We start from the raw sequence: 15626 nt of genomic DNA, 5'->3' as shown, positions 1-15626 counted from the left end.
ACAACAGTTGGCCCCGTTTTAGACCTTGGCTGGCGAATGTTGGCTTTACTGCCAATGTCACCACAGTCAGGGGTGTTTGATATCTATCTGATAACTATAAATGAACTGAAACAGAGTTTCATTGGGCTGTGTCGTGTGTGTATATACAAGTATGTTGCTTAATGTCATTATGTGATATGGCTTTTATAGTGGGGGGAGGCCTTTCAGTGCTTAGCTGTTTGAAACATTTCAACTCTATCCCCAAATCAGAAACGAGACATTCAAAATGAAATATGAGTCGTAAAGTAAACATCAAAAACTAGAAAGCACAATGTTGAAATACTATTATTACCCCGCCTCCTGAAATAAGACATATCTTTTCATTTCTGTGAGAATAACCATCAACAAGTTTCTGTTATTCTGGAAACAAATACACAATGGAGAAAATGTCCAATAAGTTGACTTTGGATTTTTTTTCTTAATTGTTATAAGTTTTAACAAAAAAAGGGCAAAATGTACCCACCGATCATTAATAGTCAATACGGTAGGCCTACCCTTTCTGATCCAAAACTGACAACAGGCTCTTTGATTAGTTTGCTAAGTAGGTGGGCACATGTCGTCTTAGTACTAGGAATTTTGAGAAAAAAGAGATAGTGTCTAATTTCGGGAGGGGGTAAGGTAATATCCTCTTCAACTGTATATGTTCCACAAATAGGCTTAAAGAAAGAGGAATTGTTTATTTAAATGATTACATTTTAGCGTGCGCACACACATACACACACACACACACACAGCACAGTATATACAGTGACATTTTGAGCAGTTTCAAATGGAGTGATATTGTAACTGACAAGGCCCTACTCATGATTTGTGAAGAGATGATATGAATACAGGTGATCTGTGCAAAGCAATAACATCAGAACATGACCAAGTGGATATGGCTCTGAGACCAGGATTAAAATGGATGGAAAAACTCTGGATGTCTGAAGACACACTAGGATAATATACTAGGAAATACATGCATGAATCTACATACAAATAACAATAAACATTAACTAAGAAAATGGCAAATAATCCGTGCAGTATAGGCTGTGATTCAGGAAAAAGTCTCTGAAACATATTCATCAACATATAATTTATCTTAAAAAAAAAAAAAAAAAACCCTAAACAGAATATTGCACAACAACGCCCCTTAGGGGCTAGAGTGCGACGTGCAGCAGTCATGAGGCATCATTTACATTCTGAACGAGAGCACATTTACCTCAATAATAAATAACCAAAATGCTCTGGCTGTCTGTGTCCTACAGAATTGACTAAAGTGATTTTACTACTAGCAGCAAGTAGTTTGAACTGAGTGCTTCGGGCATATGGAATGTTGCACAACACCAATCCCTTGTGGCTGAAGTGCTTAAGAGTGCAGGACTTAGAAAAAGAGCTACTGGTGCTACTGACTACAGTTAAGCGTGCTATGTGAATCTGCCCTGTGCTTCTTTGCCCATTGAATCTCTTTTGGTTACACAGCATTACCATTATGGATTACTAATAAATAGGTAACTTTATGTTAATTACTATATAATTTCATGGTAGTAATAACTTTTACAAGTAATTACCATGCAGTTTCCTGACACTTACTTTACTTCATGGATGTGAGACGCGCGCACACACACACACACGCACACGCACGCACGCGCGCACACACACACACACACCACCTGTGTGCATGTATGTGTTTGTGCACATGTACAAACCCCAACTCCGGTGAAGTTGGGACGTTTGGTAAACAGTGAATAAAATCAAAATGCTATCATTTTCAAAACATTCAATCTATTCATTAGATGGAGAATAGTGAAAAGACAACATAAGTGTTAAAACAGAGAAAAAATATTGTTTTGGGGGACATATGTACTCATTTCCAATTTGATAAATGCAACACGTCTCAAATAAGTTGGGACGGGGATCAGTGAAATTTAGTAAACATCCAAATAAGATAAAACAACAAAGAAGAACATTTCAAAATGAATTGTACTGACGGACAATATAGGTGTCCAGGTATAAGATCATCACAGAGAGGCTGAGTCACTCAGAATTAAAGATGCAAAGGGAATAATTACCATAGTTATTACATACATTTTTGAATTCCCTTTGATTTACCACGATTGAGTGTATATAAGACATATTTTTGTTATTAAAATCATTGTATAGGTTCATGACATCATGAAATATATATTGGCTGTAGTCTCACTCTAGCAGTCCAGGAATTAGAGCTATTGAAAATTGACCATATTAAGAATGCTTAATTCGTGCAAATGATACAGGGGTGTAACATTCTCCTAAGCACCTGAGCTCACTTGAAATAGATCCAGAAGAAATGGGAAACTGTCCTTTGCTTCCAGAAGTCAACAGAAGTTGTAGAAGTCCATTCTTTTTAACAATAATAGAGCATTGCACATCCTGTGCTACAGTGAAAATGGAGCATCCAACTTGTGTTAGTGCTCACTTCAAAGGTCAGCCTCCATGATGGCATGCGGGTGCAGTAGTGCATTGGTTAAGATGTTCTCACTCATCTGTAGAGTTAAATACAGTGCTGAATGGTATAAATGGGTTTTAAACAGCATGAAAAGCCACTCGTGCATTATATTTTCAAGGAAGATCTTCGATTACTGCCACATAGTAAGGTCAAATTGCATTCTCTACTATGTTTTAACAGTTTGGCTCCACCATAAGGACCAGCAGGTGATAAAATTAGTGGGCTTTTGGTCAAGACCTGTCACACTGTAAGCACTACAGAAAGGAAAACATTGCAAAACATGACAAGGAATACACCCACCATTTATGCTGGTGAAATCATGTCCAAGATAGGAATTAACACTGTTTTTTATATAAAATCATCTCATCGGTTAATGTATTTAACTGTTAAGTGTTGTCTTTTGTTTTGTTTTTAGTCTTCCTCGACATTTGCTGCCTTTCATTGTCCCCGTCCCAACTCTTTTGAGACTGTTGCATTTATATAAATTAGAAATGAGTACATATGTCCCCCCAAACAATATTTTTTCTCGGTTTTAACACTTAATATGTTATCTTTTCACTATTCTCGATCTAATAAATAGATTGAATGTTTTGAAAATAATAGCATTTTGATTTTATTCACTGTTTACCAAACGTCCCCACTTCACCAGAGTTGGGGTTTGTATAAGTGTCAACAGAGGCGATTCTAGTGTCAGTGGGGGCCCCAAGCAAAAACCCAAAAGAATGAACATTCAAAACAAATTGGCGCTATTATAGTTTGAAGTTGAGCTGTTTTTCACCATCTAGTGTGCTGGGGGCCCCAAGCGGCTGCCTGTCTTGCCTGGTGACAAGATGCTCCTCTGAGTGTCAACATAGTAATTACTATGCATAGGAATCACTACAATTACCAAATTACCACCTTATTAGCAGCCAATTCATAATGAAAAGTGTTGCCCATTCTGAATATTGTCATTCATATTCAATGTCACTTATCATTAATATTAGTAGACATACAAGCCATGGCGAGTACAGGGTTGGAATTTCATCCTTGAACAACTCCTAATCCCATTTATCCAGGGCTTGTAACCAATACCCTGTACCTAAAAAAAACAATAGATAAGTTGCTTTGGATAAAAGTACCATCTGCAGCTGGTAAGAAATGAAATGTCATAAAGTACTACCGAACTTTACAGTGCAAATCACAGCCCACTCTCCTTATTTTTGTTGGTCCCATTAGACAGAAATGCCCACTAGGCTCTGACACATCATCACTTGTCATCACATGCATCACTTGTCATGTCACATCACACCCCTACATGGTTTTGAGACTAAAAGAGGTCTATGAGATAAAGGGAGGAGGTGTGAAGCATCAGCAGGTTCACTTGGTGTAAACTACTTGCTGGATTAAAATGAGATCAATTGCACAAGCCACTTGGTGGTGCCAGTGGTGCCTTGCTAAAACAAAAAGTTGAGCTTCAGGAAAGAGAGTGAGAAAGAGATAGAGAGAGACTGTTAAAAAGAGTTACTTTTAGGCAATAGGACTTGTTTTTAAAGCTGCAAAGACGCTTTGTCTGTGTCTCAAGGATTTCTCCAGCTTCTGGTCTGATGTCGTGGAAATTAGAAGATGAATCAAAACTCCAAGAAGCAAACCAGTTGCCTATAGCTAATTCATTATTTCATGATTTTATGTCTTCACTGTGTTCATCAAAAGGGACTGATAAAATTGGGATAAACTGGGATCGCTAGCTCTGGCCATTTCATAGTATTTTAAACAGGCCATGCCAAAAAAAGTGCTTTGTTGCATGTTTGCATGTCAGATTAGTCCATAACATGTTTTCCTGGTGTCGCAAACTTCATTTGATTGCTGTAACTTTTGCTCACCAATGAGCATCTGTCTTTTGCACAGATTGATTGTGTCAAATCAGTCAAGGTCGATGTCCAGGCTCTCCATATACTTGAGGAAGTCGAACTCTTCCACTGGGAACGGCACATTCTTCCACTTCTTTGGAGTCAGTGTGTCTTGGGGAGTCTTGATGGAGAAGCTGGTGATGGCTATGCAGGGGAGAATGGCCACCTTTTTGAACTTGATCTCCATGCCCCAGTCCTGAAGAGCACAAAGGACAGAGAAATGTAAATTGACTGAGGGTCGTGCTATGGAGGCGAGGAGACATAGGCGTGCACAGATAGGGACAAAGTCCATCACAAGCATGTGACAAAAATGCCTCCAGCCTAGTAAGCAGTCGGAATTTCCACATTGACCCCAACCCCCCTCTTCAGTAACCTGGTTCTCACTCACAAAGTGTAACGAAGATGCACGAAGCACTAGGGGTCTCGCGAGAGCCAGGCTACCTCTTCAGCACCTGCCGCCCCAAAATGTCTGTGCACCAATTACACTGTGGGCAACCAGCCCAGGAATCTAGGAATCCGAACTTTAGCTCAGGGTGAAATGACTTGGCCTACAGCTCTTGTTGTATTTAATACCAAAACCATATAAGCCCAGGCTTGGCCAACTGTATCAACCCAGACTCTGCTTTACCTTCTTGCATCTTCTGCAGAAGATCTTTCGTCCAGGCTCCCAGTCCTCAAAAGCCCTCTCCATGACTACTGTTCCTCCAGTGGTGTAATGGTCCCTAAAACACACACACACACACACACACACACACACACACACACACACACACACACACACACACACACACACACACACACACACACACACACACACACACACACACACACACACACACACACACACACACACACACACACACATTACAGTTACATTCCTCACACACTACAAGAAATGATAAAGGCTGCCATGTCCATGATGCTTCTACTGTGGCACATAAACCTTGTTGTGACGGTCCTTGCTAACTCACTTGAAGTCAGAGTTGATGATGACGTGATGGCTGTTCTCGATGATGCTGATGTCAGATCCGGAGGCGACCACGGTGAAGCACTGGCGGCAGCTGAGCTGCACCTGCGCCGCAGTGTAGCGGTGCCGGGCCCTGTCCATCGAATGCGCCGCCATCGCACGCTCAATCACCGCAGCCTTCTGCAGCTCCGCAATCTACTTACACACAAAAAGATTCTTTTATTTCTAAATAACATTAACAACAGTCATTTAATTACAAATATTTAACAATACCAATTCTTTTTTACGTTATTCACAATACACATTCGATGCATGCATTATGTTTATGACTTATTATATATTCATTAATTTATTTATTGATTTATAGTGAGTAGTATTAAAGATAAGTAGTATTTATTTCACTCACTAGAAATATTTATTAGAAACCAGTGAAAAATAAATAAAAATCAAAAGCAAAAAAATAATTACATTTAAAAAGTGACATTCAAAAGATGTTTACAATTTTGAGCACTAATTATAATATTTTTGCATGACCCCATGAAGAGGTGACTACTGACCCTGCGCTGGTACGTGCGTCTGTCGTCCCTCTCCATGCGCTGCACCCGGGTGACGGCCTCGCCGGTCAGTTCCTCTAGGTACTCGTTGGTCTTCTCGCGCCGCACCTCGCGGCTGCCCGCCGTGGCCACCACAGAGTAGACGCTGTCCTCGGCCCGCGCCCGGCCCCGCGCCTGCTGCTGAGCGATCTCGTTGGTCAACAGGCCGTAACGCACCACCATGTTGCACTCTGGGATATCCAGCCCCTCTTCGGCCACGCTGGTGGAGATGAGTAGGTTGTATTTGTTCTGCCTAAACATGGTGATGGTGTCTTTCTGCTTGTTCTGTAGAAACACAGTCACATGCCCATATATGACAATGAGCACACGTAGCCTCTAACTGCAGCTGGGGTCGCCGGCGACCCTATTCACTTGCTGAAAATGCTTAACTACATCATAACAACATTGCTATGACATTACAGAGAGCCATAGTGCTGCTCTAAGGCAGTGTTTCCCAACCAGGGGTACGTGTACCACTAGGGGTACGCGAGCACACTGCAGGGGGTACTTGGAAAAATGTTATTATTATAACAAATGTATGGAGCAGTCACATCAGGACAGAGAAAGCAATATAGAACATGAAAAAGGGGGTACTCATGGCACAACTAAGAGGCGTAAGGGGTACGCAAGACAAAAAAGGTTGGGAAACACTGCTCTAAGGGGTTAATGAAACAGGATTATTGATTAGAAATGAGTTCGGATTTTCAGAGAGTTTAAACGTTTAAACAAAGTGAAGAGGGGAAAAATAAGTAAAATGGCCATTATGAGTTGGCACCAAGGCACCTGTGTGATATATCCCACCTTGTACCATTTAGGATGCACACACATCCACAAAAAATAGATGCTGGATCAAAATTCATCATAAAAGAAGGTAAAAAAATCTACACACTATAGCAGGAACAGTGTGCAGATTTTTCTTTCCTTCGTATTGTATATCCCACCTGGGTCATGTGGGTTTCGCCTGTGCCCGCCCCGACGAGGGGCGCAGGCTTGATGTCGGCGTCCATGAGTCGGGGGTTGGTTTTCACCCAGTCCCACAGGTAGTGGGTGCCCTGCCTTGTCTTGGAGAAGATGATGCACTTGGTGCACCTGGACGGCCCTCTAAACTGCTCCAGCAGGGCCTCCGCCAGACGCACCAGCTTGGGGTTCTCAATGCCCGTATCCACCAGCAACTTCAGCTCCCGTCGATTCGCTAAAGAACAATCAGTTACGGTTATCAGTGTTCAGGGGCGCAGCTAAAAATGTTGGGCCCTATGAAAGATTCAAATTTTGGGCCCTCAAAATGACAAATTATGTTATCAGCATCCTTCCTGGGCCCTGTCAGTGCTGTCGGGCCCTTAGAATCTGTAACACCTTTTCCCCCTCGCGGGACCCATGTCAGTGTTATTGTCATCCTAATTGCCAAATTAATTCAGCTGAACGGAGTGTGATCTGTTTATGACAATTAGCTTTCCTTATTACCTGGCCCCCTGGAGGGGGCTGGGCCAGGTATTGTAATTACTCTGTCTGTCTGCAGTGCTTTAAAGTTGCGTCCCATTACTACCACTTCCACTTGTTTAGAGCTCTAACACTCGCTTTTGCGCGTTCCCGTGAAAGTGTAGGGTGTCCCGTTTCTTAGGGAGGCGAGTGAAAGTGCAAAAATTCCACTTAAAATTCCACTTCGACCGAGTGGGGATAGGACCCCCCCTAACGGTCGGCACTTTATTAGATTGCTCTGGGGTCAAGGGCGGAAGTGACATCATGAGGGACGCACTTTGTTTTGATTTTGCAATGGCGACAATCACCGGACTGCAGTTGGAGAAAACTATGGATAAAGCACATTTGTAACAGATTTAACGTAAATGTGTGCCGCTTAACATGTTTTAAAATTATTTTATTTTATTTAAAAGTCTGTCCCAATCCCAATAGGGGAAAATTCGACTTCTCTTTATTCTCGAGGGAATGACTCGCTTTTAAATTTCACTCCTAACGAGGTGAAGTTCAAGTGAAAGTGGAAGTGGTAGTAATGGGACGCAGCCTAAGTCATCTGCAGGGGGCGCCAAACAATCAACATCACATCATGTGCATCTAGTGTTGGCTAGTGATGATCATTGCCATCTATGATTGCTCTTGTTTTAACAATACTTTATCCAATTAAATAATAAACAAATGCCTGTGTACAAAATGGTACATTACTTGACTCACCTGTTCAAAGTAGCATAGGGACTTAAATTCAGTTTCTCTCTATATATTATTATTATTATTTATTTTTTATTACTTTATTATTTCATTTTTTTGTTTCTAAGATGACCTTGAGTGTTCTGAAAGGTGACATGTAACCAATAAATACATTATTACTAATAATAATTAATATATACAGTAGAATGAGAGTTGTCCTGCGTTCTTGCCAATACAAGGACCTTAAACAGGTCAACATTTCAAATGTTGCCAATCGTATCTCAGACCAAGGTAATGCTCTGACCTTCAAACAGTCCTGCCAAGTAGGTGTCAACGCCGTCAAGGGCAAAGCCCTCCTTGGAGTCGTAGAAGTCCTCCAGGAAACGCAGGGCGTCCACGGTGCGCACTGTGTCGTTGATGAAAAGCGCGTCGTTATACTTCCTCAGGTGGATGCCACACTGAGACAGAAGTCGGTTCTCTGTCATCTCGCCTGGCAAGTGCACACACACAGACGCAAATGCACACACACAGACACACAAGCACATACACAGTTAGCTGCTCTGCTTGTGCATCATTTTGCAAAGCACATTTTATTTGTCATCCTCTGTAGAGTGGGAATGTCTGTCTCTCTATCACTCACACACACACACACACACACACACACACACACACACACACACACACACACACACACACACACACACACACACACACACACACACACACGATTACTTTTATTTGGATCCAAAAGACAAGCAACAGGGTACAAGATCCAAATATTTTGGAAAAGGTATTTGACATGTTGATAGATCTTAAGGGCTACACACTTAGAGTAGTAGCCTTAGGTCAGCCATGTCAAATTTTAAAAACCTTTTCCTACATTGGCTCTGGCAGTTACAACGGGTGTGGTGGGCTAGATGTTCAAAGGTGCATGCAGGTAACCCTGACACGCATCACCATTGCTGCGTGCGGCCATCTTGCGCATGCACACACACACACACACACACACACACACACACACACACACACACACACACACACACACACACACACACACACACACACACACACACACACACACACACACACACACACACACACACACACACACACACATTACTACAGAGTATGGGTATGGACCTGAGTGTTATGTGTCACTTACCCAGTTTCCTCAGCTGCATCACGTCTTGCTCGTACTCCTGCGTCCCAAAGAGGCGGAAGGAGATGAGCTCGTCTGCAGACATGAAGTCGTGAATCATCTTCATCATGTCCTTCAGGTGGTCAGCAAAGGGGTCCTGCAGCAAACACAGGCAGGGTTGCCAGATGAGGCTGATGATTTCCAGCCCAAAAAATGCTCAAAACCCGCCTAGAAGCACAAAATCCCGCCCAATTCTATTGATTTCTATGGGAAAAATTGGGCGGGTTTTTCTGCTAAATGCCATTTTTACCCGCACAAGGACATCCTAAGCAGGACAATTGGGCAGGAAACAGCCCAATCTGGCAACACTGAACACAAGCAGGCAGACAAGCAGATAGACAGACAGGGAGACAGATACTATCAGATACCGTAGATCAGGGGTATTCAACTGAATGTCGACGAGGGCCAGTTTTTCAAATTCCTCCCAGTAAAGGGGCTGAACTATACATATGTATTATGGTTGCCAACTGTCAATGACAAAAATAGGGGACACTCCCCCAGAAAGTTTTGCATTTCTTAGATGTAATTTCCTGCATTTTAACGTCTCGTGTCCCGTTTCAGCTCGATACGGAACCCGTACTTCTATCTCTAAACGATTATGTATTTCAAGGGGCTTGTGGAGGGCCAGAACCTTGCCGTCCAAGGGCCGCATCTGGCCCCAGGGCCGCCATTTGAATAGCCCTGCCGTAGATCAATACTACTGTAGATGGAAAGGCACGACATGACACGACTGTAACACGACATGACTGTAACATAACACGCTTTAACACAACGATATACTGTAGCAGGACATTAGATGATATCCTGTGGCATTGTATAACATACGTAATATACTGTGACATCACATTAGTAGTAGGAGTAGTGTATTTATTGTCCCACATGGGGTAAATGTCTTCAGGTAAGTCAATACCTACAATACAATCACATCCCCCGCGTCCACTCCACAACCCACCTCCGTAGCCCCTTAATGCGCGCCGTACCTCCTGAGGCACGCTGTAATAGACATTGAAAGTTAACTACTATAGTACTACACCACTATGACAGCGCACGGGGCCTTTAGTAATACATTACGACTTAGTCATTGCCATTCTGGTAACAGCTCATTTATAATGCCGAGTCTTAAGAGGTTAATCATTTAACCTAAGACACACATTTGTACCAAAACGTGACAAATGACGTGGACATGGACAGTTCCATCAACCATCATCAATCATCAGCAGTCCCAGTCTACCCCATAGCATAGGTTAAGTGCAAAAACAGCAAGCGCTAAGGTCAAATCAATAAATAGATGGCAGATAAAAGCTATGCAAGTGCATCACATCACAATATACACCACAACACAACGACAGTCAGAAAGATAGATAGACAAACAGTTAGACACTGTACATTGACAAGATCAGACAGACAGATCTGCAGAGAGACTGACAAATGGAAATGTAGGCCAAATCCTGCCCTGCAATCTGGTCAAACAGACAATTAGTATGACAACTGACAGTGGGGTCAAAGACGTCCAAAAAGGAATTGTCATTCAGTGTAACGGCTACCTTCTGCTGACTGTAACTGTAAAAAACATGACTCTTTTTATTTTATTTTTTTCCAGTGAATTCATGAAAGCCTCGACTGTCATCCATTCACTTGAAACAATTTAAAAATCGTGTTTTTTTACAGTTACAGTCAGCAGAAGGTATCCGTTACACTGAACGACAATTCTTTTTTGGACGTCTTTGACCCAGTGACTGGGTCAGAAGGCAGGAGGTGAAAGGCTAAACACGTTGCAAACCCACCTGAGGCCTTTGAACCACAATGTCGTATCTCTTCACTGGCTTGGGAACCACCTTTATCAACTCAGGTTTGTAGTTTTCAGTCGAAACAATTATTGAATCCAGATTTGCACATATCTGAGAGAGAGAGAGAGAGAGAGAGAGAGAGAGAGAGAGAGAGAGAGAGAGAGAGAGAGAGAGAGAGAGAGAGATTCAGTGACAAATTCATTTTACACATAAAGTATATAGCAAATGTATTGCAGTAAAAATCAAATGTTTATAAAGCCCTTTAAAAGCAGCAATAATGACTGACCAGACATGCACCTAGAAAACATGTGGGCAAACACAAATGCACACACAAACAAATGGGGGAGACACACACACACACACACACACACACACACACATCCACACACACACACACACACACACGCACACACACACACACACACACACACACACACACACACACACACACACACACACACACACACACACACACACACACACACACACACACACACACACACACACACACACACACACACACACACACACACACACACACACCCCTACAGTACCTCCAGCACGTGTTTGACTGCGTTCTCGATGGTTCTGCCTCCCCCGGTGCCAGGTGAGGCGGTGAGGCCGAGGATCTGGGGCAGCCTCCTCTCCCCCTTCATCTTGCTCTTCACGTACTGCGCCATGATCTTGTTGTACGTGTGGTCCTTGTTTGTGTGGTGACACTCGTCGATGATCAGCAGCGTGAAGTCTGTACAGGACGGGAAAAGTGTACGTGTGACCGGGAAGTGGTTTGTTCTTTTTGACTCGTGCTAACTGTGTGTATTTACTTTCAAACTTGTTTAAGTTTTAAAATGTTAAGGATGTCAATGTTATACAAAAAGACTAGGATGCCGTTACGATTTAAATAAAATAAAGATTCAACACATGCTGTACTGTAAGTCACATCAGATTCTGTGTTCTCAATCTAGTCTATTTTGTTAACGTCTAAAAAGCTGTTGTCCATTTTGGTTGGCACATGCAGGGCCGCTGACTAGCCTGGTCCTGACCATCCCATAATACTACCATTGAGGCTAGCCGCTGACAGCTTTGGCCTGGGACAAAGACATGCGAAACCAAATCTGGGCCCCCGCCTTCTCCCTGGACCCCTGACAACTGATGCGTTTGTCCCCCCACCCCCCATCAACTTCCCTGAGTACATTATACTCATCATACTGTATTTTCTTCTGAGATGATATGTGTGTGTGTGTGTGTGTGTGTGTGTGTGTGTGTGTGTGTGTGTGTGTGTGTGTGTGTGTGTGTGTGTGTGTGTGTGTGTGTGTGCGTGCGTGTGTATGTCTGTGTATGCATGTGTCCTGACAAGGGTATACAACATGCGTCCCACCTGTGAGGTCTGCGTGTTTCCCCTCCTCCATGTTGGTGAGGGCGTTCTGGAGGATCTGTGCTGTGCAGATGACCACGTCCGAGTCCTTGACCACGCAGCCAAAGAAGTTCTTCTCCTCCGAGTCCCCGCTGATAGGAGACACCTGGTAGGCCCTCAGCGGGTCCCGAAACTCATTACTATAATGCTGATCCACCAGGTGTACCTTTCATAGGGTAGGAGAGAGATAATATCATGGTGTTTTATTACCGGTAGCATGAATGAAAAATGGGTCTGTGCAAAGACAAATGTTTGCAAGTTTTTGAATGCGTATGGACTATTTCACCATTTTTTATTCTGCTGTGCATGTAAACATGACAGGTGGGAAAACAGTATTTAAGTGTCCTGTCGGTTGAGATTAAAAGGAGTCAGTGCTCTTCAAGGGAAATGGGCAAACTTGTGTTCAGTAAAAGAAGAAGATAAATAGGAAGTATTTGTATGTATTTATTCAGGAATCATTCCTTTAAATATCTCCAGCAGTTTGTTTGAGACATCTAACACATGTAAAGCGTGACTCACATGAGGGGTGAACGCTTTAAGTGTCATGTGGCCCACAACAATAACAATCTATTATTGTCCACCTAAGTGTTGTGATCCAAAAATGTTACCAAATCATAAATTCAACTTTTCATTCTTGGCAACATCAGCAATAACGGCTAATTTAAAGCTTTATACGCAGTTGGTAAATAATGCATTGACAATTAGTAAATAATCAACTAATTTCATATAAAACATTTGTAAATGTTTTGTTTATAATTAGTTCATTATTTACTAAGTATATACGTAGCATTAAACACAAAATTGAAAAAAGAATAATAGCCTACTAAGAATGATAATTGCTCTGAAGTTCATACCTTATTGACGAGGACAGCCACCTTGGCGTTGGGCGTGGTTTTCAGGTGATGCTTGGCGACGTAAACCGCAGCTCTGGTTTTCCCTCCGCCGGTGGGGAGCCAGATGATGACGTTCTCTCGCGCCACCGCCCGCTGCACCACCTCCAGCTGGTAGTCTCGGAGATTCAGATCAGCCATCTGTAATCATCCACAAAATCATCTCATCATTCGCTTTCCTTTGTAACCCCAGCAAGTCATACAGTTTGCAACTAGACTCTTTGGATTAATTAGTGTGCAAATGTGGGGTGTGTGGATACAATGTTAGCCTATTTAATGTCAGTGTTCAATGTTTGTCTAACCACATAAGTAGTTTTCGTACTGATATGACAATGACATGGGTGTCATTAGACTGATATGGTGATGTGGTGACAGTGCCATAGCATCCTCCTGCCTTGGATGACTCAGTGATGCCAACGGGGGTTTCCACCCCTGTCTAACAGAATGTGGCCAACACAGGCAGGAGTGGCATGTTTATAGTTGCAAGATAAGGCTAGATTTGTCAGTGCAGTGACATTCAAGCAGAAAATGCAACCTCAGTTGTATACAATCATCATGTAACCATAGGTTTTAGAGGTTTCATTTGAAGTAAATTGAGACCGAAACTTTGAGTGTTCAGTTGGCAAGGAAACTGAGACTGAAACGGATTCTGCTGATTCAGGCATTTGCCATGCAAATAGTAAAAAAAGGTCAACAGTATACACAGAAATACTGTATGACATTCAAAAACAGAAAAGACATCTCATTTCGGGGGGTGCTGTTGCGCAGCACACTAAGTCCCCCACGTTTGGGTTTGCCTGCTCTTTGGGACCCGGGTTCTAGTCTGGTCTGGGTCATGTCCTAACCCTGCCCCCATCTCTCTGTCCCACTGATTTCCTGTTATGTCTACTGTCCCGCCATCAACAAAGGCACAAAAAGCCCATAACAATATCTTTAAAAAAAAAGAAATCTCATCTAACACATAGCAAAATAATAAGCTAAGTGACAACCAGTAAGCATGCAATCTATGGGGCATGTGTAGTTTATGTCTGTGTGTAATGTCAGTGAACATTGAACCACAAAGTTTGAACATTAGTCCCTCTCTATTTAAGCTTTTGTGAAAGCACAATCTGAGGATAAAACACTTGGACAAGATAAAATATCTGTGCTGACACTGACATCCTGTGTCAATCCACTCTCTTTTATCACTAGTTGACAGTCAACTAAGTAAACAACACACTTCTTCCACTGTCTGACAAATGCACCAAAACCGTAGCTCACAATCAACACTATGGCACAATCAACACAAATACGTCCCCACACAAATGTGTCATGACACTCACCTTCTCTGGTCAGTGTGAATAATTGACCAGAGGGAATCTGGTGTGTGTTGTTCTTGGTGTTTGTGTTCGACCCTCTCTTCTGTAACAAGCGTCCTCCTGCCTTCTCTGGGTTTTTAAAGGGGCTCTATCGTGAAGGAAAACGAAACCGGCAGTGACTCTCTGCCAGGGGCCCCTTCAGGGGGTGAATGAGGGCCGGCGTGTGGAGCTACTCAAGGAAGTGACAGAGCAGAAAGGAGTAGAGTGAGAGTGAGAATAAAGTCAGTTAATTTGGAGGGGTCTATAAGGGTATCATGTAAGCGGAATAAGAATGACATGACAAATGTGGAGAACATTAATGACACATTACTAATGTTTATGACAGTTGTCATGGTGTGCCTTTTTCTTTGCATGTTGACATTGTAATGTTTGTGTGTCACGACACTCCAAAACCTGAATGACACATTATGACAACAATCGTTAACCTCAATAATGTGTTATTAACATCGCTGGTGGGTCATGTCATTCTTATGACGTTTACACGAATCCCTTCAAATAGTTTTACATAGTGTCCCCTTGTCAGGAGGCCAATCACCAATGAGGGACTACAGATACTGTACATGTGAGTATGTGCCTCCATACAACACAGATTGGTCCTCAGAATGAAAATATCTAAATGACTGCTCTTTTTAGGTCAAATAGTGAATACTGTCCATGAAGGCATGTAAAATACACTGATATTTACAATACACTAGTACAATAAACTAGTCATAATGTTTGAGGAGGGTCTCTTATATTTGCTTTCTGGCAATAATTCTTGAGTGTTTTAAACGAGTTAAGACATGGCCCCTGTTTATGAACTTGCTATGGCCAGATATGCAATGACCAAGTTGTAATGTATAACTAGAGGTTCAGAGTGCTGTCGTTGTA

The 15626-nt window shown here is 42.4% G+C and overlaps 1 protein-coding gene across 1 annotated transcript; it reads right to left on the bottom strand.

Annotated features, from left to right (window-relative positions):
• Positions 1–3353: 3353 nt before the first annotated feature.
• Positions 3354–14824, bottom strand: dhx58 (DEXH (Asp-Glu-X-His) box polypeptide 58). Its single transcript, XM_063185032.1, has 12 exons — positions 14721–14824; positions 13363–13539; positions 12473–12674; positions 11649–11839; positions 11092–11205; positions 9272–9404; positions 8414–8599; positions 6894–7144; positions 5917–6237; positions 5364–5554; positions 5021–5114; positions 3354–4588 (listed from the first exon to the last, which is right to left on the bottom strand). Exons 2-12 carry the CDS (start codon positions 13537–13539, stop codon positions 4406–4408), a joined length of 2043 nt encoding a protein of 680 aa, XP_063041102.1. The 5' UTR covers positions 14721–14824; the 3' UTR covers positions 3354–4405.
• Between the last annotated feature and the right edge of the window lie 802 nt (positions 14825–15626).

The sequence above is a fragment of the Engraulis encrasicolus genome, chromosome 2 (genome assembly GCF_034702125.1).
Source record: "Engraulis encrasicolus isolate BLACKSEA-1 chromosome 2, IST_EnEncr_1.0, whole genome shotgun sequence".
Taxonomy (NCBI): Eukaryota; Metazoa; Chordata; class Actinopteri; order Clupeiformes; family Engraulidae; genus Engraulis; species Engraulis encrasicolus.
The sequence above is the reverse complement of the archived record's forward strand: the minus strand, read 5'-3'. Positions and strand labels throughout refer to the sequence as shown.

Bases quoted from the DNA above. Each gene is read 5' to 3' on its own strand.
- dhx58 (XM_063185032.1), bottom strand. From the start codon at position 13,539: ATGGCTGATCTGAATCTCCGAGACTACCAGCTGGAGGTGGTGCAGCGG. The intron at 11,206-11,648 runs GTACTGTAGGGG...TCTCTCTCTCAG, and splicing joins CAGTCAAACACGTGCTGGAG to ATATGTGCAAATCTGGATTC. The intron at 9,405-11,091 runs GTGGGTTTGCAA...TGTTTGCTGCAG, and splicing joins TTGTGGTTCAAAGGCCTCAG to GACCCCTTTGCTGACCACCT.